The sequence below is a fragment of the Phycodurus eques genome, chromosome 2, assembly GCF_024500275.1.
Source record: "Phycodurus eques isolate BA_2022a chromosome 2, UOR_Pequ_1.1, whole genome shotgun sequence".
Lineage (NCBI taxonomy): Eukaryota > Metazoa > Chordata > Actinopteri > Syngnathiformes > Syngnathidae > Phycodurus > Phycodurus eques.
In genome coordinates this window covers 1,472,280-1,497,553 of record NC_084526.1, presented here as the reverse complement: position 1 = coordinate 1,497,553, position 25,274 = coordinate 1,472,280, and the positions used below count along the sequence as shown (strand labels likewise).

At 51.1% G+C, this 25,274-nt stretch overlaps 3 protein-coding genes across 12 annotated transcripts in view; 2 read left to right on the top strand and 1 right to left on the bottom strand.

Annotated features, from left to right (window-relative positions):
- Positions 1-8,276, top strand: part of vps13c (vacuolar protein sorting 13 homolog C) — a 70,635-nt gene extending 62,359 nt beyond the window's left edge. For 5 of the 8 annotated variants that reach the window (XM_061704642.1, XM_061704626.1, XM_061704634.1 and 2 more), the window contains 14 exons: positions 26-137; positions 364-477; positions 549-679; positions 764-845; positions 919-1,032; positions 1,098-1,173; positions 2,762-2,925; positions 3,013-3,058; positions 3,141-3,264; positions 4,939-5,053; positions 6,109-6,200; positions 6,257-6,380; positions 7,032-7,115; positions 7,677-8,276. In XM_061704642.1, coding sequence (XP_061560626.1) covers positions 26-137; positions 364-477; positions 549-679; positions 764-845; positions 919-1,032; positions 1,098-1,173; positions 2,762-2,925; positions 3,013-3,058; positions 3,141-3,264; positions 4,939-5,053; positions 6,109-6,200; positions 6,257-6,380; positions 7,032-7,115; positions 7,677-7,778 — 1,480 coding nt within the window. In that variant the 3' untranslated portion in view covers positions 7,779-8,276. Of the gene's footprint in view, positions 1-25; positions 138-314; positions 478-548; positions 680-763; positions 846-918; positions 1,033-1,097; positions 1,174-2,761; positions 2,926-3,012; positions 3,059-3,140; positions 3,265-3,968; positions 4,714-4,938; positions 5,054-5,699; positions 6,088-6,108; positions 6,201-6,256; positions 6,381-7,031; positions 7,116-7,676 lie in introns of those variants that run through there. The other 3 variants (XM_061704659.1, XM_061704650.1, XM_061704677.1) reach the window with 3 other exon arrangements.
- Positions 8,277-8,422: 146 nt separating this feature from the next.
- On the top strand, positions 8,423-16,435 carry LOC133417166 (uncharacterized). Of its 3 annotated transcripts, none has more exons than XR_009770326.1 (8): positions 8,423-10,025; positions 10,427-10,618; positions 11,328-11,515; positions 12,365-12,824; positions 13,330-13,413; positions 13,518-13,690; positions 14,257-14,370; positions 14,954-15,031. XR_009770326.1 is itself a non-coding variant. In XM_061704721.1 (8 exons), exons 1-8 carry the CDS (start codon positions 9,744-9,746, stop codon positions 16,149-16,151), a joined length of 2,370 nt encoding a protein of 789 aa, XP_061560705.1. In that variant the 5' UTR covers positions 8,423-9,743; the 3' UTR covers positions 16,152-16,435. The 3 variants fall into 3 exon arrangements, 2 of the variants coding, with proteins under 2 accessions (XP_061560705.1, XP_061560698.1); XM_061704721.1 differs by lacking the exon at positions 14,257-14,370 and having other exon boundaries at positions 12,365-12,488; positions 12,696-12,824; positions 14,954-16,435; XM_061704714.1 differs by lacking the exon at positions 14,257-14,370 and having other exon boundaries at positions 14,954-16,435.
- Positions 16,436-17,080: 645 nt separating this feature from the next.
- On the bottom strand, positions 17,081-24,583 carry minar1 (membrane integral NOTCH2 associated receptor 1). Its single transcript, XM_061704738.1, is given in 7 exon segments — positions 17,081-18,308; positions 18,624-18,818; positions 18,984-19,264; positions 21,613-21,860; positions 22,389-22,503; positions 22,506-23,028; positions 23,837-24,583. Coding segments are annotated over 7 exon segments (1,911 nt in total). The 5' UTR covers positions 24,191-24,583; the 3' UTR covers positions 17,081-18,113.
- Positions 24,584-25,274: the final 691 nt, after the last annotated feature.

Below are 25,274 nucleotides of genomic sequence, written 5' to 3'. Positions count from 1 at the left end.
TCGCGCACGCACGCGCGTTGTTCAGGTACTTCATGGCGTTGGTCCAGGAAATGGCAGTGAAGATCGATCAAGGCTTCCTGTCAGCCATCTTGGCTCTGTTCACGCCTGCCGCTGACCGTCAGGCCGAAGGACAGAAGGTACAGCGCGACTGGCCCACCGCGTCGTGTGACTTGGTTGTGCATTGCGACATGCAATGCTGAATTGTATTTGTTTAATTTTTTTTTCTCTCTCCATACGACGCATGTTATCGTATGGACGTTATCGTTTACGTGCGTTCCTTATCCGCCGCTCGTTGCATCTGTGTCCTAATTAAGTGCCGTGAAGTTAGCCCACTGTAGTTCTGTGTGTACGCGTGTGTTTTAGAGTCATCTGATCCAGAAAGATGTAGAGCTCCTGCAGGCCGAACTGATGGAAAGTTCCCTGAGTGACGCGTCGGGACTCAACTTCTTTGAACACTTCCACATCTCCCCCGTCAAGGTACGCAAGCACATACGCACGCGCGCGGCGAGGTTGTCCGATCCAGACCGTAAACGTGTGCGTGCCTCCAGCTGCACCTGAGTTTGTCGCTGGGCTCCAGCGACGAAGGCTCGGCCCAGGACGACGCCGCCGTCCAGTCGCTCAACCTGCTCCTGAAGAGCATCGGCGCCACGCTGACCGACGTGGACGACCTCGTCTTCAAGTGAGACGCCGCCTCTTCGCGTGCCGTCGGCGGCCGCGCGCCGCGCCGCGCCACTGATCGGCCGCTGTGCTCCGCTCCCGACAGGCTGGCCTACTTCGAGGTCACGTACCGGTTTTACCGCAGGGAGAAGCTGATGCGGGCGGCGGCGCGACACTACAGCGAACAGGTTCACAACCGCTTCGCTTCCTCTCACGTCCGAGGTCGCTGTCGCCTCATGTGCGTCATGTTGCCGCGTGCAGTTCTTGAAGCAGCTGTATGTCCTGGTTCTCGGTCTGGATGTGCTGGGAAACCCGTTTGGACTGATCCGAGGTCTCTCCGAGGGTGTGGAGGCCTTCTTTTACGAGCCTTTTCAGGTACGCACTTGCGCACGTACGCGTTTGGCCGACAGAGTGACTTTGTCGTGTCTTTGTCGCGTCAGGGGGCGGTCCAGGGTCCCGAGGAGTTTGCTGAAGGTTTTGTGATCGGCGTGCGCAGCCTCCTGGGTCATACTGTTGGTGAGAGCAGAAAATAGAACATCGCAATCTTGACACAGGACTACAAATGCAGTGGCGTCAAAAAGTATCGACCCCCTTCTCAAATTCTTAGTTTCCCCACTTTAATGTTTAAGATGATCAAACGAATGTAAATGTCAGACAGATACAACCCAAGTGAACTTAAAATGCTGTTTTTAAATGGTGATTTCACTTATTGGAGGAACAAAAATAATTCCGGGTTACCTGGCCCTGTGTGGAAAAAGTATTGCAGTAGTACTGCATTTGAATCGGATTCAAGTCTGGACTTTGATTAGCCCACTCCAAAACCTTTTTGTTTTTTAAGCCATTCAGATGTTGACCTGCTTTGTGTGTTTTGGATCGTCGTCCTGCTGCAGAACCCAAGCGCGCTTCAGCTCGAGGTCGCAAACTGATGGCAGAACATTCTCCTTTAGGATTGTCTGTTACAGACCAGAATTCATGGTTCCATCAATCACAGCAAGTTGTCCAGGTCCTGAAGGAACAAAGCGGCCCAAGACCATCACACTGTCGCCACCGTGTTTGACTGTCGGTATGATGTTGTTTTTCTGAAAATGCTGTGCTACATTTACGCCAGATGTAGCGAGACACACACCTTCCAAAAAGCTCAACTTTCGTTTCGTCACGCCATATAATATTCTCCCAAAAGTCTTGGGAATCATTCAAATCTTGTTGTTGTTTTCTCAAAGGTATGATGAGCCTTAATGATCTTTTGGGTCAGCAGTGGTTTTGGCCTTGGAACTCTGCCATGGGTGCCATTTTTGCCTTGTAGTCTCTTCCATATTGTTGTGTCATGAACTCTGACCTTATCTGAAGCAAGGGGGCCTGCAGTTCTTTGTCCTGAGTTCCTTTATGGCCTCCTGGATGAGTCATTGCTGTTCTCTTGGGGTAATCTTTGGAGGCCGGCCACTCCTGGGAAGGTTCCCTACTGTTTGAGGTTAATGGCTCTCCCTATGGTTCGCTGGAATCCTAAAGCTTTAGAAATGGCTTTTGTCACCCTTTCTAGACTGATAGATGTCAATTACTTTATTTCTTGATTGTCCTGGAATTTCTTTCGATCGTGTCATTTTGTTGCAGCTGTTTTCGATCTTTTGTCGGGACGGATTCTGTTTAAGTGATTTCTTGATTGAACTGGTCTGGAGGGAATCGGGCTTGGATGTGATCAGTGAAAATTAACCAAAGCTTTGGATTTAGCCACAATTAATTCCTGATTTAACAATCACTTTTTCTCACAGGGTTAGGAAACTTTGAGTAGTTTTTTTTGTTTTTGTTTTTTTTAAAAAGCATTTGAAGTTCACTTGGGTTATATTTGTCTTATATTTGCATTTGTTTGATGATCTTAAACATTAAAGTGGAGAATTATTTGATTAATTATGACTTTTTCACGGCTGATATAACATTGGAATACAAACATGACTCAAGACTACAAACATGGCAGTCCTATACAAACATTGCCGGTGTGCCCTGAGATTTTGAACGTGCCAAACGGGTGCCCGGGCTCCATTGGGAAAGGCCCTTTTCCGCGTATGACTCGTCTGTATTGTGCGGCGACGGTTGGGCGCCCGTCCCGCAGGTGGCGCCGCGGGCGTGGTGTCCAGGATCACGGGCTCGGTGGGCAAAGGCCTGGCGGCCATCACTATGGACAAAGAGTACCAACAGAAACGGAGAGAGGAGATGAACAGAACCCCCAAAGACTTTGGGGAGAGCTTGGCCAAAGGCGGGAAAGGATTACTCAAGGTGGGAAATGGCGCCCGCTGGATCCATCTTGAACTATTACCTGACCCTTACACCTGTGTGTGTGTGTGTGTGTGTGTGTGCGCGCAGGGTGTCGTCAGCGGCGTCACCGGCATCGTCACCAAACCGGTGGAGGGTGCGTAGACGCTTCGGTTTTCTCAACGTCGATGTCTTCGGCTCTCGTTTACTCCCGCTAACCCGCTACTGCTCCCCGGTAGGGGCCAAGAAGGAGGGCACGGCGGGTTTCTTCAAAGGCATCGGCAAAGGTCTGGTGGGTGTGGTGGCCCGGCCCACGGGCAGCATCGTGGACATGGCCAGCAGCACCTTCCAGGGCATCCAGAGGTAAAAAGTCATCCAGGTCGCTTCTCGTGCCACCGGGGTCTCGTTTCAATCGTTCAGTTGATCACCGATCACTCAGTGCGTCTCTTAACATCTTTTCAACGGGTCGGCGTGGAGGAGGGTCTCCTCTGTGAATTTCAATTGTTCTTGTGTGAATGCTGAAAGCCAATTGCTTGTTGCTCCGCTCCTTGAATTGTTCCCGCATTTCGACGCTCTTCTGCATCGCCGCATTGCGTTCGATTCGTATCGCTCCAACTTCAACATCTTCCAAGGATTCTCATCTCATTCAAAATAAATTTCCCACAATTCCATATTTTTGCACACAAAAAAACCACCCTTATTCGTTCCCAATGACACATTCATGAAAACACGTTCACGTCGTTCTCATTTAAAATTCCAAATGTTCGGCCCGTTCGGTTCACCTTGGGATCGATTTTCAACATTCCCAAAATTCCCACGCACGCACCAAAAAAAGGTGTTATGACCTATTTTACATGATTCCCTCCGCCTTCAACATTTCTCGGCCGATTCAAGTCATTCCCCGTTTCCGTCGGATTTAATTCAGCATTTCAGCATCGGCATGATATTTCCCCCGAGGTTGCACGTTCTTGTGGCCAATTCCATCGCCCGGAAGTGTCGGCGCCAGCGCTCTCAGGCTGCGGGGCTGACTAATGTTCATTTGTTCTGCTTTTGTCATTGCACTCCAGTGTGACTTTTACCTTATTTAAAAAAAAAAAAAAAAAAAAAAAACATTTCCGTGTGAGTATTGAACATGTTAAGGACTTAACATGTTCACACTTCATGGTTGGAGTATGTGTCTGTGCTCATCACGCACATGATGTGCAGTCGTCAGCAAATCGCTTTTCACGCACATTCAACTCGCACGCTGGATTGTTTTGGCGCGAGTGACGCACTCGTCTTGAGTTGAATGTGGGATTGTCGTCAAAGGATTTGCATTGTTTCACGTCACGTTCATATCACTCGTATGTGGCCTTAGCTGACGGCGAGTTCATCACATGACCACTAGATGGCTCTCTCCATCAATAAGCACCCCCATCCAGCCCCACACCCGTTGCATTTGATGTTGATTGACTAAACCCGGTTGGCACAGGACTGCAAAAACGACACGGGACGAAGAAACGTGTCACAGATGTTTACGGGCAGAACTGACACATTCAATATGGCGGACGCGCTGACGTAGCCTTGCCAATGGTCGACACGCTCCGTGTACGTTCAGAAATTCAACGTAACGCTCTCGCTGCGCTCTGAGAGCAGTTGAGAGCGCGCTTGCAACGAATTTCCGAACGTACCCAAGATCGTTGTTGTTCCTACCGGCTGCTGATTGGTGGATATATGCGTGCATGTGTACGCTCGGTGCTGATTGGCTTGCGTCCAGCCAGAGGCTGTTTGGTTTATCAGTTTACCCCCCCATCCCCTCCCAAAAAATTACACACACACATTTTTTCCTGTTGCCATGACAACATGCTTCCTCTTCCTGCTGGGTCACGTGACTGTGTACCTGTTCCACGCTGCCCCTAGAAGTCAAATCAGGTGAGACGCTCGCTGCAGTCCCATGTGCGCGTACCCGCAAACGCAATGCTTGTCAATGTCGTCGTCTTTTAGCGTCATATAAATGTACGTATTGTGCGTGCGTGCGTGTGTGTGTGTGTGTGTCAGAGTGGCAGAGTCCACGGAGGACGTGAGTAAACTTCGCCCGGTTCGACTGATCCGAGAAGACGGAATCATTCGACCCTACGACCTCAATGAGTCGCAAGGCTTTGACCTTTTTCAGGTGACCGCTTGTTTGTCCCGTATCATTACACTTTGCCCTAACCCTCAACGCATTTACAAAATACAATGATAAATCAATAAAACATAATCGTGAACCCAAAACGTAGTTCTGCTAGCTTAATGCTAACACCTAACTGGAAACACCATAGTGCGGCTAACAAAACCAGCACCGACATTGCGGTAGTTAAAGCCATAGATCTGAAGAGTAGATACGCCAGCGCTGTGGCGCCCCGGCTAACTGACATGTCAATGTGGCCGCCATGTTAGGAAGGTCGATGTTCCCAATGGAGCGTAAATCATAACTTGCTCATTTCTCAACTGATTTACCGTTTTGTCAATGCCAACGCGCATGCTAACAATAAACATGTGTGAAAAAGAAAACAAAACAAATGTGCGTGAAGGGGACTCCTTTTTGTCCGGCGTCTTCCGCAGCCGTTTGCAGCGCGACACATGGAACGCGCTGACGACTTGAACCTCCTTTAGCTTAGCATCGCCGTCGGCGGGGGAGCTCAAAATGGCTGTGTCGTATCTACCTATACATATCTGTGGCTAAAACCCTTTAGACAGTCGTTGAAGCCCTGCATGTTTTCCTCCTCCCCCTTCTGAAGCTAACACGTTTCTTTTTTGTGTGTTTGACTGACATGCAGCGTGATGGCGAGTAAAAAAGCTGCATCTTTTTTTGAACACGTCCATCTGTTGCTTGTCTGCCTTCAGACGTTCTTTTCTTTCTTTAAATGATTATTCATAGAAAAGTTATAAATAGCTGCGTGTTGTGGTGATATTTTTGTACTAGTGCAGCTACTAGCATCCATCTGTGTGAAGAACATTAAAGTGTCCAGAGGAACAACACACTGGCTCTCTGTGTGTGTGTGTGTGTGTGTGTGTCCGTTCGTGGGCCTGTGTCTTCAATACAAGTACACAACTCATTTAGACACTACGACAAACTTCCTGAATGTAATGTGTGAGTCTGTGTGTGTGTGTGTGTGTGTGTGTGTTTGAGTGAGTTTGTGTCTGTTCGTGCGTGTGTCTTTGTGTACTTTGCGTGCGTGGCGACAGCGTTGCGAGCTCAAGCAGCTGGAAGGCGAAGTCTTCCGCGATCGCTGTCCTTATCCCGGACACAGAAAGACCAACATCATCGTCACGAACAGGTACACAACCCCGCACGGCGGACTTCCGATCGTGTGCTCACGAGTGTGTCGCGTAGGAGGGTTGTGTGCGTGAAGGAGATGGATTTTGTGGGTCACTTCAACAAAGACTGGGAGTGTTTGTTCGAAAACTTCTACGCCGCTCCCGACGTCAGCGGGACGCGCCTCAACATCTACTGCAAGGTGACAACGCGACACCACCCGCAACTCGGAAACACGCACACGACACGACACGTGCAAGCGAGGTCACGCTGCACCGCTAACAACAACAACGAGGCGTGTGCGCGTGTCCGTGAAGGAGTGCATGCATGCGTGCGTATCTGCGAGTGCGTGTGTGTGTCCATGTTTGTATGCATGTGTGTCTGTGAGTGAGTGCTGTAAATGGGTGTGTGTGTGTGTGTGTACACGTCAGGCGTGTGTGTCTTCGAGTGTTTGTCTTCATATACGTGGGTGTCTGTAAATATCTGCGTGTGCATTCGCAAACTGCACTGCCGACAAGGTAAAAACACGCAAAATAACGCAATAAGCGTCACGCAAGAAGCACACGAATACTAAACACAAAAACAACAATGTTAGTACAGTGCACATTTGAAAACAACATGAAATACTCTGCAAAATAACAAGGGACCACTACACATCAAAACAAGGTAGCCCTTCAAACAACAGCAACACAACTGCCCACGATAACGTATGAGACAGCAAGATAACACACAAAATGTAATGCGATGCCCCTGAAAGTACTTCGTGTAAAAGATACAAACGAGTTAACACGACGCACGACAGACACGGCCGCCGTCCTGCGATGTCATCGTGTAACGTCGTCATGTCTTCCAGGAGCGTCCCATGTTGAAACTTCCCAAAAAAGAGGCTCACGAATCGACTCGCAGCATCGAGCTGAGAGATGAAAGCGCAGCACAGGTACTTTTTGTGTGTGTGTCCGGGTTTGTGTGCGCGTATAAATATTTGTGGGTACGCAAAGTATTCAGACCCCCTTAAATGTTGTCACTTTGTTTTTTGTTGTATATTGCAGCCATTGGCTAAAATCATTGATTTTTGATTCTCACATGCTCTGCCAGGGTTAGGGTTAAATGGTAGAAGGTCTTCTATGGACAGGGGCGTGGCTTTCCTAGTCAAGTCCAATCAGAATAATCAAAAGAAATGGACCGCGCCCGAGTTCAATGCGCAAAGGCTCTGAATACTTCTCTGGCTGTGCGATATTTCAGATTTTCTTGGTTAATAAATCTGCAAAGATTGAACTTAAAATGCACTGAAATGATTTTAGCAAACGGCTGCAATATAACCGAGTGAAAAATTCAAACTCAAAACAAAACGACCAACAATTAACGGATGACACCAGGTGGCACACTCTTGTACGCGACACAAGGTTAACCGGACACTGAAAGCGCCAACGTCGTTACAAAAGACAAAAACAGAAAGAAAGTGTCGTCCTCATTCCGTTGTCGCCATGGTTACCCTCAGAGGATGCTGGCGTCCATCTCGGACGCCCGGGCGGCGCACCAGCAACGGCGCATGAGCAGACAAAAGTCTCAGCGCTTCCTCAAAGCCGCCGGCAAGCCGTGACGCCGTGACGTCACTTCCTGTCTGCGACATCGCCCACTTCCTGGGAGAGCGGTGAGGTCAAGTTTGGTTTCGGACTGCAGACGTGATCAAGAGTCGGTTGTTTGATTCGTTGACTTCAGTATTTGGCTTATGTTCAGAAATACACGGGCGCGCGCACACACACTTATTCACGCTCATTTAGTGTGTCATAATCACTTTATTTTTTGTATTATTTTGCGGGCAGTTGACGAATGTTTGTGAGGTATTGGTGGTCCCGTTATTGTACTTTGAAATAATCAAGAAGTTTTGTTGCTTTGTGTGCGTGCGCCAGTCAAAGTAATCGTTCAAATCCACGATGTTTCTCCCAAATCCGATGACATTTCTGTTTACATTTACATGCTCGAATTGATTATTATCGTTGAATGTTGACATTCTTACATGTGAACTGTGGTTCGGATCAAATTCTAATTGTTGGACATTTTTTCTTCATCTGAGGCCTAAAAAAAAAAAAAAAAAAAAAAAAAAAAATGAAGTCATTAAAAGAGTTTTGTCTGCAACTGAGGACGTGTGTGTGTGTGTGTGGTGTGCTCCGATAATCTCAACACAGAAATATTCTGTTCGGCCGCCGATCGCGAAATCTGGCCTGATCCCAAAAGAAGAAGAAGAAGAAGAAACACTTGCGGATTGCGCCGATCTTTCCAGAACGTTCCCGCAGGTTGCCGGAGCCGTGACCCTTGGAAAATGGCCACGTCCTCCAAAAAATGGAAAATACTTCTACACACACAAAAAAAAAAAACGGGTACGCGGTAGAAAATGGATGGATGGATGGATATACCAAAAAAAACAACAACAAAAAATGTCACAGCTCCAACCCTGCAAAGGTGATGTCATGACCTCCGCCCGGCAAGGGTGTAGCTCGTCCGGGCGACATCACCGAGGAATCTGACGTCATCAGTGCGGGGGCATGTCACGGGTCCACCTTGATGACATCACGTGACTTTGATGGTAGGCGTGTGAAACAAGGGAAACCTTCTCACCGTCCCCCCTGACAAAGATTCCCGCGTTGCTTTTTTCATACAAACCCGTCAAATGTTGCTCGCTCGCCACCGGAAGCGCCGTAGTTTGCCGCGTTGTCCTCCACCGCGCTGTCATACTTGCCAAATCCTCCACACATGACACAGGTAACAATGCGCACCTGACCTCCAGTAATGTGCAGCGCAGGTGTCAACATCACGGGTGGGGCGAAGGACTCAAACTTAGAACTAGAACTATACTGGACATAGTGGTCTTGGTGCTGTACCCTGCACTAAGATCTATTCACTGGACTGCTGGACTGATTGTATCCTGTGGACTAGATTTGATCCATTGTGCTAGCTAGGGGAAAACATCTTCTGGTCTTGGTCTCGGTGAGTTCTGGTCTCAGGCAAGTCTTGGTCGTAGAGCATGTGGTCTTGAGCGCAACACTTGGGACTGGTGAAAATCAGTAAAGCATTATTTGGGTCAATAACGCCCTAAGTCTGACTGAAATGAAACATCAGCAGACACTTGAATGCAAGCTACTTTGAATTGCTTTTACAGAAAATTCACAAGTGGGTTTTTGTCTCAAAGATGCGACTAAGAGCGTACTGTCATGCTGTGAAGGCAATTTTAAGAACATCAGAATAAACATCAATCCGATTCTTTCATCCTTGTGGTGTCAGAATGGAACTGAGCCTATCTGAGATTCTTTGGGAAAAACTACCAAGTCAAGTCGACCGGGAAACGGAAAAATGGGGTTATGAATTCCAAATCATTCGGATCGAGAGAACTTTTTGGAAATACCGGGCCCCGATCGCTCCTCTACCGTCCACGTTAGAATTTTCATCCTGTGGATTAGGTCCTACTCAGCAGGCTAGGGCCTATCTATCCTACGGCCTCGGCGCTGTCGTCTCCTCTGGATAGTTTCTGTCCTTCTGGTCTAGGTTCTGACGTCCAATATAGGTGTACATGTTTCCATGCGTGCTGCCGTACGCCCTCCGACTGACCTTTCCGCAGTCTCCGTTCTCTGCATGTTCTTCAGCGTGCCCTTCAACGTGTCCTTCTGAGGTGGACTCCCGGGATCTGGCAGAGATGGAAGGCACCGACGTGAAGAGCAACACCAGCTTCTACCGCATCCAAAAGCTTCTGGACCGAGGAATCAGCGCCCACGTGTTCAAGTGTAACAACTTGAACACCGGCAAGGACGTGGCACTCAAAGTCCACAAGAACTACACGGTGTTTGAAAACGAGGTGGGTGTTCCCCGATGTTCAACCACGAGATCTCTGCAGTGGTAGGAAGTAAACGAGTACCAGTGCTTGGTTACTGTACTTAAGGAGATTTTTTTCAGTTACAGAGGTACTTTGACTTCGGAGTTTCATTTGTTCCATAACAAAGATAGAAGCTCAAATCACTTGTATCTCAAACTAAACTAAACTGAAACCCGGTCCACAATATCAATTTCCGTTACACAGCACAAGCGACAAAAAAAAAACCTAAAAATAAATCACGCTGGCAACTGCGTTTATTTTCAGGTAAGGACAGGAGTTGAATCAGCACTCGTACTTTTTGTGGTCTTGTACTTGAGGACAGAGTGTGAGTGCTTTTGCCTCCTGTGGATTTCCACCATGGGAGCTAAATTTGGTGTCCTCAGGTCTACATGCAGGAGATCGTGAGCGTGCTGGACCCGGGCAAGAAGAGCATCGTGGAGTTCATCGAGACCTTCGCCTTCAACGGGCACCCGTGTCTGGTCTTTGAGCTTCTGGACACCAGCTTGTTCAGCATGGTGTACGACAAGAAATGGAAGACCTTCTCGCCCGGCGACATCCGACCCGTCGCACAACAGGTAGACGCCGACCACGTGAATGGACTCCAGTCAGACTTAACTTGACAAGTCGAGGACTCGGGAGTACAAACTCGACTTTACGTTCCCAAAACAATCCCGATTCAGCCCCTAATGAAGGTGAACAAACCCAAACCCAACAGTTTTTCAGTGAACAACAGAAGATTGTCGTTCAACTCTTTCACCATCTCAGATTTTTGGGGTGGGGCAACAGCGACTCTGCCCTGCGCACTCACACGGCGACTGTCAGCTGGAAGTTCCGTCGGGCGTTTTTTGTTTTGTTTTTTGCGGTCGCGGCCGAAAGCCGAGAGAACCGTCTCAATTTGTGACCATTCTGAAGCCTGATTTCATATACTTGATTGATTTGATTTGATTTTATAATTCATTGAAATTTTCTAAACATTTCTTTCATTGGTCGGTCAGATTTACAAAACATTTTTTGTCACTCAAAATGTTTTATAAAAAAAAAAAAAAAAAAAAAAAAAAGAATGTTGAAAACTTTCCCCGAGATTTGAACAATGTCGTTGCCGGTAGCTTTGACTTTTTATTGAAGGGGAAAAGATCAATTCAAATCAAAACTCCGATTTTGGGGCGCAGGGCCGAGTCGCCCAGCCCTGGCGCTTTGCCGCCCTCTTGTGGTATGTCGGCGCAAAGGAACTACGTTGAAGTGAGCTCGGCTCGCCTGTCAATCAACGTCTGCCGTGTTTTTTAGCTCCTGACGGCTTTCGACGCCCTGAAGAGCATCGGCGTGATCCACACGGACCTCAAGTCAGACAACATCATGCTGGTCAACCACAGCGCGACGCCCTTCCGGGTCAAGCTGATCGACTTCGGACTGTCCATCACCACCTCGGAAGCGCACCAAAGTTACGGCGTGGCCCTGCAGCCCATGGGCAACAGGTGTGTAGAGCAAATCTTTTCGGTGTGCCGTCCGCGTAGGCCTCGACGACGACAAGGACTGCGAAGAACTCTCCTTCGAAATCCAATGGCCCTGGACGGCCAGAGTCCAAGGTTGGCTCGGGGCTTGACCGAATCCAATGCGCTAGCTCGAAAATATCTTCTGCACTGGGATCTGTTTTTAGGACCGCATTCTGGCCTACAGGGTTAGGTAGTGTCCTCTGAACAAGGACGGGTATCTTCTGGGAAATCTCCTCTGGATTGCTGTCGAACCACCAGGGGCGAATATTTCCCAAAAATGGAATCTGGGTCAGAATTATCAGTATTTCTTCAACCCTTTTGTCCCTAACCTGGAAGTTTTTGTCAAAGAACTTTGAAATCTGCTCTGGATATCACGAGATCAGGATTTCAGAACCCAGATATGAGATCTTTGAGTAGGCATGTTACTGGAGCTGGACGCTCCGGCGCAAGGGAGGCTTTTGTTTTTTTGGGCCTTGTTTATTGGAAGCAGACTTAGTGAGTTGCTTTGGAAGAGCACTTTTAAAAAAAAAAAAAAAAAAAAAAAAAAAAAACAACAAGCGCAGCTCCAACAAAGTGGAGAAGAAATCGTTGTAATTGAAATGGCTCTAATTCGCTGTAGTTGGAGCCCGACTTCACACGCGCGATCGGCGTCGAGAAGGCGCTAAAATCGGGGGGCCGAATCCTCTCTCAGGTTCGGGTCGGTTGGGACCAGGCGCCGTTCTCTGGGACAACCTGCTCGTGCCTCGTATCCTGCAAGTTCTTCGCGAGTCTTGTGATTCTGCTACCGATTGTTCAGTTCTCCGACCGATCGTGCGACTCCACCCCCGACAGGGCACCGGAAGTGGCCCTCGGTCTTCCCTTCTCCGAGGCCATCGACATGTGGTCTCTGGGATGCGTCTTGTCCTTTTTGTACCTGGGAAACTACCTCTTCTTGGCCAACTCCAACTACAACATGGTAGGTCATCTTGAACTCTTTTTGTTGAAGCTTTCCTCGGGAAATGTATCGCACGCACGCGTCCGTCCGCTTTCGTCCAGTTGCCCGGAGTCGGGTCGCGGGGGCGGCAGCTTCGAAGGAGTTCGCGGTTTGGTAGTTTTCAAAGCGCCGGCAACAACAAATCTTCATCTTCATGTTTGGGGTTTGACCCACCTGCGGCGTTTCCAGTTGCGGAGCATGATCGAGGTGGTGGGTCGCATTCCCGATCATCTACTGAACGCCAGCGACATCGCTCACAAGTATTTCAAGAGGAGCGACAGAGACAACGACGGAGATCATCCCAAATGGCGGCTCATGGTGAGGTCTCACGTCGTCGCGTAACGTTGTTCACTTTCAATCGATCGCCATTTGTGCAAAGGGAACCCAGAATCGGGCCAGCCGCCGAGTCCACGACACCAGCTAGCCGCTAGTCGATTTTGTACGAAGCAATTTCCACCCCCCCCCCCCCCAAAAAAACAAAGTGCAACCCGCGAGCTGGTTTAGCAAGTCAACAGCAGTAATTGCCTTCTTCGCTAACAGATGGCTCGCTCATACCGGTCGTTATTTCGTTGAACCTTTATTTAAAAAAAAAAAAAAAAAAAAAGGCAAAAGACCAGTTGAGCCAGAACATCTCTTTCGCAACGTTGACCGCACGGCGCGTTCGACAAGGGCCGACCGAGTCCATCGACGTTTTGCGGCAGTAGTCTGACACAAAATGCCGTCGTGCCCGGACTAAATTTGTCGAGTCACGGCGCCGCTGACTTGATAAATCAAAATGAATGCATTTGGCTGAGTGAAACCCAAGCGCCAGACTTGTTTGTAGACCGAGAGGGAGTACCAGGACAAAGCCGGAGTTGCTCCCGATTCGCTGCCGTGGTCCTTCACGTGTTTGGATGACCTGGTCAAAGTAAGTCGGCATTTTTCTACCAGCAACATGCTAATGCTAACTAAGATGATTCCCCATCTTCTGCAAATGCAAAAGCTAACGGTGGTCATCTGAATCCGCTGCAGCTCAAGCCGGAGGTAAGCGAGCCAGTGGAGTTGGAGGATCGCGAGGCTTTTGTGGACCTCCTCAAGTGTCTTCTCCAGATGGACCCCAAACGCAGGATCACCCCCGAGGCTGCGCTCAAACACCCCTTTCTCACCATGACCCACTTGCGCGACCACAAGACCGGCAGCTCGTAGTAAGTCGCCACCGGGACCCGGTCCCGTACGCTGGCTTTAAAACAAACTTGGGGGACAGACCTCTCTTTCTGACCGGACTGCAGACCCACACCTGTGGGCCAGCGACAAAGTCCTCCCCTTGACAGCGGCTGTCGGCGTCGTGCACTTCCCTGTGCTGATCTCGCAGCCTGCAAAAGGAGCCCAGGCCGGGTTCGCCCTGCACCTCTGGCTCCGGACGAGTCCCGAACAGGAGAATCGCTCCATTTTTGTGCCGGAACAGTTTTACTGTGCTACAGTGGAGTTTTTTTTTTTTTTTTTTTTTTTTTTCCCCCCCAGCTGCCACCGTGGTTCTTTGTATTCTGGCCAGGATTGGCAAGTGTCTGCAGAAAGACTCCCCTGGTCCTTATTTGCTTGGGTGGAGCCACTCACTCATTGCTCTCAAGTATGCAAACTTCCTGGTATTCCCCTCACTTGCACTCTGTTCCCGTAGATGTTGAGAATGTCCATAGCCACGCCCACCACACTTCAGTTGTACAGCCGGGTCCCCGCTACCTCTGTCCTGAATGCTTGTCCTTGTTGTGTCCAGGGGTTCATTTTGTTAACTCCCGGATGGCTGTCTGATACGCCCAGAGGACCGGGTGCGGTGAAGGTCCCAGTCTCACTGTTGGCAGCCGGCTCGGAAGGCGAGCTTTTGGCCAAGGTGCGGTAGAATCGCTCCACCGGTCCGTCACGCTGGGGACGCGGCGGTGTCGTACGGGTCCTCTCGATCCCCGGCCTCGCGGGGTCGTCGCGACGGGGCGCTAGCGTGTGGGTGCCCGGGGCGATGGCGGATTTCAAAGTCGGCGAAGTTGTCTGTAAAGCGGCCGTTCGGTTTAAACGCAGCGGTCCGTGTCAACACCAGCTCGCAATAGATCGTGCCACATGATCTAAAGATCACGCCACGGAATAGAACGAAGGTCTGCATGTCAACCTAGCGAAAGACTTTTCGAAGCGCCCAGGACACAAACGTTTCCAATAAGTCCACTGATTCTTGGAAGCGTGAGTGGAGATATTCCCTTAAAAGGAACTCACTGGTCTAACTGGAACTCCTCCAGTTCCACCAACTACTGTGGGTTCACATTAGTTCATTCTACCATACTGTGCAATCCCAAACACAAGCACTTTTTGTCATGTTTTCAGTTCATCGGTCATCACTTGCATTTTGCCACGGCCCATTTTTTGCAAATATTACAAGAAGGTATATTGACTCACCGATTGATGGACTGATTTTTGTGTTCTTTCAGTGTGACTGACAGCTTTGATAAAATGAAGTTCTGTCCAGCAAGTAACTTCCAGAACGAGGACCTAGGTCAAACAGTCAAGCCAAGGAACTGGCGTCAAAGGTTCTGTCGTTTCCTCGGCACCAAAAGGACAGACAATTCAGTTCCTCCACCAAGTTCTGATCCTAGAGATGACGAGCCTCCTGGTCAGGGTCCGGATGCCAAGTCGAAGGCCTGGTGGCAGAGTTGCTTTCAATTCTGCACGACCGACAGGAGGCCTGATCCACTTCCACCGAGTGTAGGTCCTCCTGGACGAGGGCCGAAGGTCCGGTCAGCGAAGACCTGGTGGATAAAAATCTGTCTCTTCTTCCGAATGAACCGAATCGTTCCGCAACCGGACCACATTCCCCTTCATCAAGGCAGCCCCCCCGTAAAGGTTCGAACACACCTGGACCGGGTCCTTCGTTCTGGACCTGGCAAGTCGCCGCAACATGACCAGGACGGGTCATCTGCGGTTCATGACCGTGGCTCGTCACGACTTAACCAATCAACGCCAATGAGCGATTTGTCACGAGTTAATGAGAACCAGTTCTCCCGGGTTAACCAGTCGTCGGCAGTTAATGACCGATCATCACAAGTTAACCACGAGTCCTCAGGAGTTAATAACCACCCGTCGTCGCCAGTTAACAATGACAAAAGAGAACGGGTTCACGACGGGTTGCCACGAGTTAAAAATGACAAATCATCGCGAGTTCACCAGTCGCCCCGACCGAACGACAGATCGGCACGAGTCGCCAAGACGACACACGCTCACGTGCCGTCACGCGTTAACAAGTCACGCGTTAAACACAACAACACGTCACTGGTTAACAAGCCGTTGCGAGTTACAAATGATGAGTGGTCACGCGTGAACAAGTTACTGCGAGTTACAAATGATGAGTGGTCACAAGTTAAGGCGGCGCGACTTAAAACGGAGGAGTCGTCGCGGGTTTACGCGTCACGAGTTAAAAACGAGCCGTCACGGGTTAACAAAGTGCGAGCTAAAAAGGACGAGTCGTCAGCGGTTTACAGGTCGCGAGTGAAAAAGGACAAAGTTGACTTGAAAAGAGCGCCGGTGGGCCGAGCCACGCGTAGAACCCGCGGCAACGTGACCCTCGACCTCAACTACCTCAACTATCTGGCCTCAAGTGTCAATCAACACAAGACCAAAAAGATGGGTTAATAGGACCTTTGACCTCCTACCTCATCTTTAAGCTTCGAACAGGATGCGACGGAAAAGAGAGAGTTCCACAAATTCCAGGACGTCCCGTGTTTCTTTTCATTAGCTGTCACTTGAATCCACAACACAATGTTTACTTTCTTCAAATGTTGCCTCCTTTGACTTCATTTGAACCTTCTAGTCACCCTACAATGGTTCTATAATGTTACACAGGTTCTATATTTATTCTTATTTTATTTCTTGACATATATATATATATATGTGGCTGAAATTCGAGTCCGCTGGTTTTACCGTGTTTTTTTTTTTTTTTTTTATGCCAGTCATCTCGATGGCCTGCGGGCTCGGCGCTCATGAATATGCAGCAGCTGTTACAAGTCGTATGTCAATTCGCCGGCTGCCGATTGCGTGGAACTCCCCGAAACGTGACGTCGGCCGGTGACTGAGTGAATGAAAGATAGGTCAATAAAGGAAACGAATGAATACAAGCGATTTCCCGGCCCGGGACTTCCACACCAACGAAGAAGTTTGTCGGTAAGTCGGAACAGAAGGCTTCGGCGAGGGCGCGCGAGCCCACGAATAATTGATGAGCGTTCACGCGGCGCGGCCAGCTGGCCGACCGCAGCTTCATCGAAACAAAAACAAAAAGTGGAACGATGCGGCCGCAAATGTTTTTGCGGCGTGGCGTTTTGAGGAGGAGTTGCTTCGATGCCGTTGCCATCGCGCCAACGTTCTGACGTCGCTGCGCTCCGAGCGCCGGTTGACATTTGCGCGTCAAATAGTTTAATGAACGCGAAGCGGCAACGCGTGCGGCCGAAAAGTCGTAAAGCGTCTTTGGAAAGGTCGACGGCGGCCGGCGTGACCGACGACCGATCGTTCCCGAGTGCAAAATGTCAGCCGAGCCGATGGCGGGAAATCATGAAGCCGACGCCGAGTTGTTGTCATGACAACGCCACAACCAACTTTTATTGTGGAACATTCCGTCAAGGTCACGTTGTACAATTCTTCTGTCTTCATTTTCATATCATTTGCTCAATTAAATCGATAGACATAAAAAAAAAATAATAATAATCAATTCATTTGACTATTTGCATTATTATTAGCAGTTGTTATGATTGCAAAGCAAATGTTTTCCACCCTTTCAATGCCAAAACTTTGTGTATCTCGCGCTTGATTGTCTTTACCATTAGGGGCAAAAATTTAAACTCATCCATAACTTTTTGAAAGTAGGACTTCAAACACGTCCGTTACGCGCCCAACCCCCCAAAAATAAAAAAATTGATACCTTCCCCCCCCCGAGAGGTGACGCGAAGTTCCAAACACTGGTAAAACCCGAATCCTTCATTCTATCTTGAAGCACAAACTCGCAGATTTCAAATTGGGGTCTCAAGGCATCATTACGGTTTTAAACAACTGTTAGGGTTAATAGGAAGGTTCGGACATTTCTTTCTTGTCATGTTGTCTTATTGGGACGTTCGTGTGCAGTAAATATGACATTCAGGTTCGCCCAATCAGAAGCCACCCTCTCCACGTGGCCCTCTGAGAGGCGGAGTCTAGTACAGTATGTTCCACATGATCAGAGTCCCAGGCTATGTGTAACGCTACACTGCTACACATGTGCTTGATTGACAGCTAATCGACTTCCTGTTGGCATCAGCTAACCGGCTAGCTCACGTCTTCACGCTATGGATAGCTACTTCCTGTTAGCATCAGCTAGCTAATGTCTTCAAGGTGCAGCTGTCCTGTTAGCATCAGCTAGTTAGCTAGCTCACATCTTTGCGGTGTAGCTAGCTACTTCCTATTAGCATTAGCTAGCTCACGTTTTCATGGTGCAGCCGGCTACTCCCTGTAAGCATCAGCTAGCTAATGTCTTCATGGTGCAGCCGGCTACTCCCTGTAAGCATCAGCTAGCCGGCTAGCTCACGTCTTTGTGAAGTAGATGACTACTTCCTGGTAGCACGGGCTAGCTCACGTCTTCATGGTGCAGATGGGCACCACGATGACCAGGATGACGCTGAACGTGGCGGCGATCAGAGCGGCCATCTTGCACGCTTTGGCTCTGCGGAAGTCGGCCTCCCGACGCTTTAGCAGCGAATCGTATCCCGGCGTGTAAACGTCCTCCAACCAGAAGGCGAGCTTGCTACTTGCAGGCACACACTCTGCCTACACAAAAACACACACACACACACACACACACACCGAGCTTGAAACCTCACTTTGAAACCCGAAGCTGCCGTAAAACCTGACTTGAAAGTTGGTTTGATGTGGACACACATGCGCGCGCACGCACATACTTAAGCAACACAGACGGGGGCACACACACAAACACACTAAAGCAACACACTCACGCAAACGCGATCCTACAGCTCGAGAGCGAAGGCCGAATGTATGATTTTCGCCGCAATCATCGTTGCCGCGCTGCACGTCGATGGTGTTGTCGTAGTACGACCGGAGCGTACACGGCACGGCTCGTCGTACCTGTACGTCGATGGCGTCGTCTCCCGCTTTGGGTTTGTACCGCTCCGCCTTCCGAGATGGCACGTTGGAATAGAGCGGGCTTCCGTCGGCGTGCGGCGGCGGCCTCGAGCGGCGGTCCGGCACGTACGACGCGGCGGCCGCCTTGGGGGGGCGCGGCGTCGGGGGGAAGTCGTATTGACGCGCCCGCGCCGATGCCTGCGCCCACAAAGTATCGATCACAGTGTGCATTTGTGCGAATGTGTCGCAGTTTGAGAAGCAAACGGCTCCTGCGGCGTTTCCAAAATGAGAGTTGCTCATTACTGACACGAACTCCATCGAACTCCATCTTCATCAAAGTGTCAAATATCTTTGCTAGCGTACCTGATTGGCGCGACACATTCCGTCTCCCGTGTTGTCGTCGGCGCGACGGCACAAGTACGACCGCGTCCTCCAGTTCCCGGGCGGCGGGGACGCGGCGCCCGCGTCGTCGTCGAGCGAGCGCGACGACCTCCGGGTGAACCCGGTCTTCTTCGGCGCCTCCGCCCTCGGACCGTCGGCGGCGGGGAGCGTGCGGCAGCGGAAGGCGTGCGGCGAGGCGGCGGCCCCGCGCGAGCCTTCCGGCGGGGAGGACTCGGGCGCGTCCCGGTGCCTAGCGCCGCCGTCTGGGAGAGGCAGGAAGTCAGAAGTCATTGTCGACGGGGTATGTGCCGGTTGTGGGTTTGAAAGGACTAGACTTCATACCGATTTCATCGGCCCGATATTTACAATTCTATGCTGATGGGCTTTGTCATACTTCGAATCGTGCTCTAAAGTTTCGGTGTGGGTGAAGTCATTTCATTAAAGATGAAGTAATTTTATGACAGGAAGTTAGCACTCATTATTTCTGTCATGTTGAAATGTTGGTTTGACCTGACTGATTAGACGACATGACCTGACTTAGAGCAGCGAATTTCCAACCTTTATGGAGCCAAGGAACATACAACCCCGATTCCAAGGAAGTTGGGACGTTGTGGTAAACAACTAAAAACAGAATGCAATGATTTGCAAATCATGTTCGACCTATATTTCATTGAATACACGACAAAGACCAGATAGTTCATGTTCCAACTGATCAACTTGGTTGTTTTGAGCAAATCATCATGAAGTTTGAATTCGATGGCTGCAACACGTTCCAAAAAAGATTGAGAAAGTTGAGGAATGTTCATCAAACACGTGTTTGGAACATCCCGCAGGTGAACGGGCTCATTGGGAACAGGCGGGTCCCACGATTGGGTAGAAAAGGAGTTTCCCTGAATTGCTCAGTCATTCACAACAAGTACGTGAGAAAATAGTCCAACAGTTTAAGGACAATGTTCCACAACGTACAATTGCAAGCGATTGAGGGATTTCATCATCTACGGTCCATATCGTCATCAAAAGGTTCAGAGAATCTGGACAAATCACTGCACGGAAGCGGCGAGGCCGAAAACCGACACTGAACGCCCGTGACCGCCGATCCCTCAGGCGGCGCTGCATCAAAAACCGACATCGATGAGTAAAGGATATCACCGCGTGGGCTCAGGAGCACTTCAGAAAACCAATGTCAGTAACGACAGTTGCGCGCTACATCCGGAAGTGCCACTTGAAACTCGACTATGCAAAGCCAAAGCCGTTTATCGACAACACCCAGAAACGCCGCCGGCTTCTCTGGGCCCGAGCTCCTCTAAGACGGACCGACGCAAAGCGGAAACGTGTTCTGTGGTCCGACGAGTCCGCATTTCAAATTGTGTTTGGAAATTGTGGACGTCGTGTCCTCCTCCGGGCCAAAGAGGAAAAGAACCATCCGGACTGTTACGGACGCAAAGTTCAAAAGCCAGCGTCTGTGATGGTACGGGGCCGTGTTAGTGCCAATGGCATGGGTAACTTACACGTCTGTGAAGGCGCCGTTCACGCTGAAAGCTACGTACAGGTTTTGGAGAAACATACGCTGCCATCCAAGCGACGACTTTTTCACGGACGCCCCTGCTTATTTCAGCAAGACGATGCCAAACCAGCGTTCAACAGCGTGGCTTCCGTCGTAAACGAGTGCGGGTACTGGACTGGCCTGCCTCCCATTGAAAACGTGCGGCGCATTAGGAAGCGTAAACTACGACAACGGAGACCCCGGACCGTTGAACGGCTGAAGCTGTACATCGAGCGAGAGTGGGAAGGTGATGTAACACAGTGGTAAGCATGACCCTGTCCCAGCTTTTTGGGAACGTGTTGCAGCCATCAAGTTCTAAGTTCATGATTATATATTTATAACATATTTTTGTTTGTTTTATACAACAATGAGTGAAAATAGTGACTGTGAAACTGACTAGTGACTGTGCGTCCCAAAACTGCGACCGATCTTCACCGAAATTTACAAGTACCTTCCTATCTATGCCCACGTCTGCAAATATCAGAACAATCGGTCCGGTGTTTCTGATTTCATCGACACGTTTCCACGTCAGCGACGGTGAGGAAGCGCTTCGCACATTCATTAAACCGCAAACGCCCGGAAGACGTTCCAATAGAGTTCCGAAAGTTCACAAAGCGTTTCCGCCCTTGACGATGTGTGACGGACGAGGCCAACGTCCAAACCCGCCGGCCGATCTTCACCCAAATTCGCGTTCGTGCCCACGTTTTACGTCTCCAAAATATTCTCCGTCAATTGACTGTCGGTTGTCGCTCCAACGACCGGAGACAAATTCCTTGTTTTTGACATCCATCCATCCATCCATTTTCTGTACCTCACAAGGGTCACGCGTGCTGGAGCCTCTCCCAACTATCTTCGGGCGAGAGGCGGGCTACACCCCGAACTGGTCGCCAGCCAATCGCAGGGCACATAGACGCAAACAAGCATTCGCACTCACATTCACACCTACGGGCAATTCAATTTAGAGACTTCAATCAACCGGCCGCGCATGTTTAGAACGGCTAAGTGAGTTGGAAAATCGACGCGACGCAAGTTCCGACGTGGAGGAGCGGCGAAGAGACGGCGCCTCACCTGCGGCGTCCGGCTCCCGGATCTTCTGGTCCAGCTTGTTGAGTTTACGGAGGACCTGCGAGATCTCGCCGCGGACGCCCGACAGCGACTCCAACTTCTTCTCGATGTCGCCCATCCTGGCCACCAGCTCGCCGACGCTCACCCTCAGCTCGCCGTCGGCGCTGTCCAGCGAGCGCAGGAGGCGGTCCGGCTGCGAGCGGGCCAGCCGGACCGTGGCGCGCTCCGGCAAACTGTCGCCGCTGTCGGACCTGCGGTGGGAAATCGGTTAGGCTCTTTCGCTTATGTTCCTTGGCCGTCGACGGCGAAACGTTACTAGCGCGTGTATTCCACATACTCGATGTCCACGGACTACAACGCTCTTTGTCCTTACGAGTAAAACAATTCGGCGCACTAGTAGAATGACTGCGTCACGACGATTACACAACAAACCAATGTACCGAACTAGTAAACTACTGTGCTACCCTACACACGACTATGCCCAACTAGCAGGCTTATGTCACGCAGCTTCCCGGAGCCTACTAGTAACACCAAAATGCCCGCTAGTTGTTTTGCCTCACTAGTAATGGCACGAAATAAATCAGAAGCCGTTCTCGCAGACAGCCAGAAGCGACGCCGGCCGGCTCGAGGCCCACAAGAGGAGCGACTGCACGACTTTGAACCGGACTCATTGGGTGCCCGGATTCTAGCGGACAAATGTGACTCACACACAAAAGTGGAACGACTTTACGCATCATATGCTATTTATCGGCTCATCTTTCTCTCAGGGTGAGACGGACCCGAGCGAGGGGCCGCTGTCGTAGCGGGACGACGGCGCCGCGCCCAGCGAGTCGCACACGCTCATCTCATCCAGGAAGCGGAAGATGTCGCTGATGTCGTCGGCGATCAGCTCGGGTCCTGGTCCGAGGCCTCGCAGGCGGCGCGCGCCGTCTCCGCCGGCCCCTTCTTCACGCCGCCCTCCGCCCGGCTCCCCACGCTCGCCGAGGCGTCGCGGAAAGACGGGCCGTCGGCGCGCCTGGCCCGCAAACGTCGGGCCGACTCCCCGGCTTCGAGGCCGCCGGGGTGAGGCGACACCGCGGCCGCCTCCGCCGCCCGCCGGGGGCTACGGAAGCGGCTCTCGCCGTTGCGGCGGGAGTGAACTCGCTCGTCCTCCACGTCGAAGCTGAGGGTGTCGACGGGCCACGCTGCCCGCGTCCCGCCGTGGCCGCCCACGCCGGCGCTCACGGTGGTGGGCCCGAAGTACGTGGACGCCTGGAGGTCGTCCAGACTTTCGTGCTTGACGCGGCGCCGCTCGTGGAGGGGCGGCGCCCGATACGGGTTTCCGTACGCCGCCTCGAAGCTGCGGTTGAAGAAGGGGGCCGGCCTGGGACGGTAAGACTCGGACCCCGAGATCCCCCGATGGCAATCGGACGCCGCCGCCTGGAGGACAGAAAGAGAGCTCAGAGAGATGTTCCGGGTTGGACTCTGCCATGTTCGAGTGGGTTCGTGCCCTCAGATTTCGAAACCAGGCTAGCACGTTCGCGTCATTGAAGACGAATGGCCCGAAGGTGTTAAGTGCGCACGAACGCTTCACGCGCGTCTTCACGGGAATAACGTCAAACCATCGTCGTTTGCGACCTCTGGGCTGGATGAGTGCGATTCTCTCCTCGCCTTTTGCTGACCTATCAGCGATAAATCGTCAAGCGCCTTTCGAACGTACCCGTTTTCAATTCATCGGGGGACGTTTCGTCACAGCGGAAAGCAATGAAAGACGAACGCGTCCACGTTCCCTCGGGTTTGGGGGAAGTCTACGAGGCAAACTGACCCACTTACGTTTTACACTTTAAAATTAATCGGCTGTTTTTCCCCAAATACTTGAAAGGAACTGGAACAATGTACATCGACATTTTGGGTTGGGTTTTTTTTTTGTTGCAAATATTCTCTCATTTTGAATTTGATCCCCCCAACACGTGGGGGAACTGGGAAAGTTGAGGACTGCTCCAAAAACTTTTGTTTGTTTGTAACCTTCCGCAGGTGAACGGTTGATCGGAAACAGGTCGGAGCGTCCCCGAAAGGCTCAGTCGCGACGACGCGCACTTTTAGAACAACGTTTCGCAATGGGCCATTTTTTTTGGGGGGGGGGGGGGGGGGGGGTGAAGCGGTTCCGGGTCACCGACGGGGGTCGAGGCAGGCGCGCAAAGAGCGTTTGGCGATTTGCCCGCGTGACGTCATCCTCACGGTCACTGACCTGCGGGCCGAGGGCGGCCATCTTGCGGAAGACGCGCGGGCAGGGGGCTCCCGGCGGGGACGGGGGCGAGCATCGGGGCAAGCGGCGCCGTTCGTCCGACCTCTCGGAACGCGCGTGGTCGCCGGCCGCGCGCATCTCCTCCCGGAACGGCGTGGCGGGAAAGCGCGGCTCCGGACGGGCCGCGCGGAACAGGAGCGCGCGCAGCTCCCGCTCGGGCACGCGCGCGTGCCGGGCGTCCAGTTCCGCCGCGATCCGGCTCAGCCACGAAGACTCTTCCGGACCGGAGCTCAAGGAGCGGCGCGCACGCGCAGCCCCATCCCCGCTCACGGGCACGCGCCCGGCAGGTGCGACCATCCGACCCGGCGGCTCATCTTCGTGCTCGCAACCGACCGAACGGATCCGCGGCGTCGCGGTCGGCGTCGGTCAAGTCGCATCCGCTTTTGCTGCTGTCGAAGTAAGAGCGCGGAGCACGACTGCGCCTCGGATATTTGAGCGCTCGGACCGCTTTTACCGCGAAGGATTGCACCTCGCTTCCGGTTCGAGCGCGCCCCAGTCCTTCGTTTTGGTGGGGTTGTGACGTCACGAACGCCGTCGGCTTTCATTACATATAAATATATATATATATATATTTTGTATACTACACAGTGCCGTGTTGATGTTATGATTTACCCCCTGCTCAAATTATTATTATTTTTTTTTTTGGCCCACCTTGTTTTAATCATCAAATCTAATTATCACACACACACATAAATTGCAGTCTGTAAATGTTGATTGTATTTGTTCAGGAGGGGGGGGGGGGGGGAAAACAATACCTGGCCCCGCGTCGAAAGGTCATTGCCCCCCTTGCTCAATCATGAATGAATCGTGGCTAATCGCATTTTTTTTCACTGAGCACACCCGAGCCTGGTTACCTGCGGACCCGTTTCAAAAAAGGACACACAAAACCGCTTCAACACGATCAAGTCGGACGAAAGACCTAAAAAAAAAAAAAAAAGCTGCAACAAAATGGCATTACCCTCGCAGGGAGAAAACACGGCGGGGCCAGGAGTGACCTGAGAGGACGGCAAGGACTCCTATCCAGGAGGCCGCAAAAAGGAAGCGTTCCGAGGCCAAAATCACTGCTGACCAAAAAGAGCAGAAGGGCTCGTCGTGCTGTTGCAAAATAACACATCTGATAAAGATTTGTTGTTTTTTTTTCCCCCGAAGCCAAGCACCCCCCCCCCCCCCCCGTATATATGAATATATATATATGCACACGCACACGAACGTATGTAACAGTGAACGTACACACACCCTTAACGTGATGCAAAACATTTTTAATCATCTCGTGCCGGTGACACGCACGAGCACACCTTCTGGCGGTCACGGTGTGGGCGCACACGCGCAAGCCTGAGAGAAGCCAGTCTGGACGTCGATCTCGCCGCTGCCGTCGCCTCCG

What these genes read in the sequence shown, in the direction of transcription:
- LOC133417166 (XM_061704714.1), top strand. Translation starts at nt 9,744, where the DNA reads ATGTTTCCATGCGTGCTGCCGTACGCCCTCCGACTGACCTTTCCGCAG. An exon ending in ATCCCAAATGGCGGCTCATG is followed by an intron (nt 12,825 to 13,329) that starts GTGAGGTCTCAC and finishes ACTTGTTTGTAG; the next exon opens with ACCGAGAGGGAGTACCAGGA. An exon ending in GTTTGGATGACCTGGTCAAA is followed by an intron (nt 13,414 to 13,517) that starts GTAAGTCGGCAT and finishes AATCCGCTGCAG; the next exon opens with CTCAAGCCGGAGGTAAGCGA.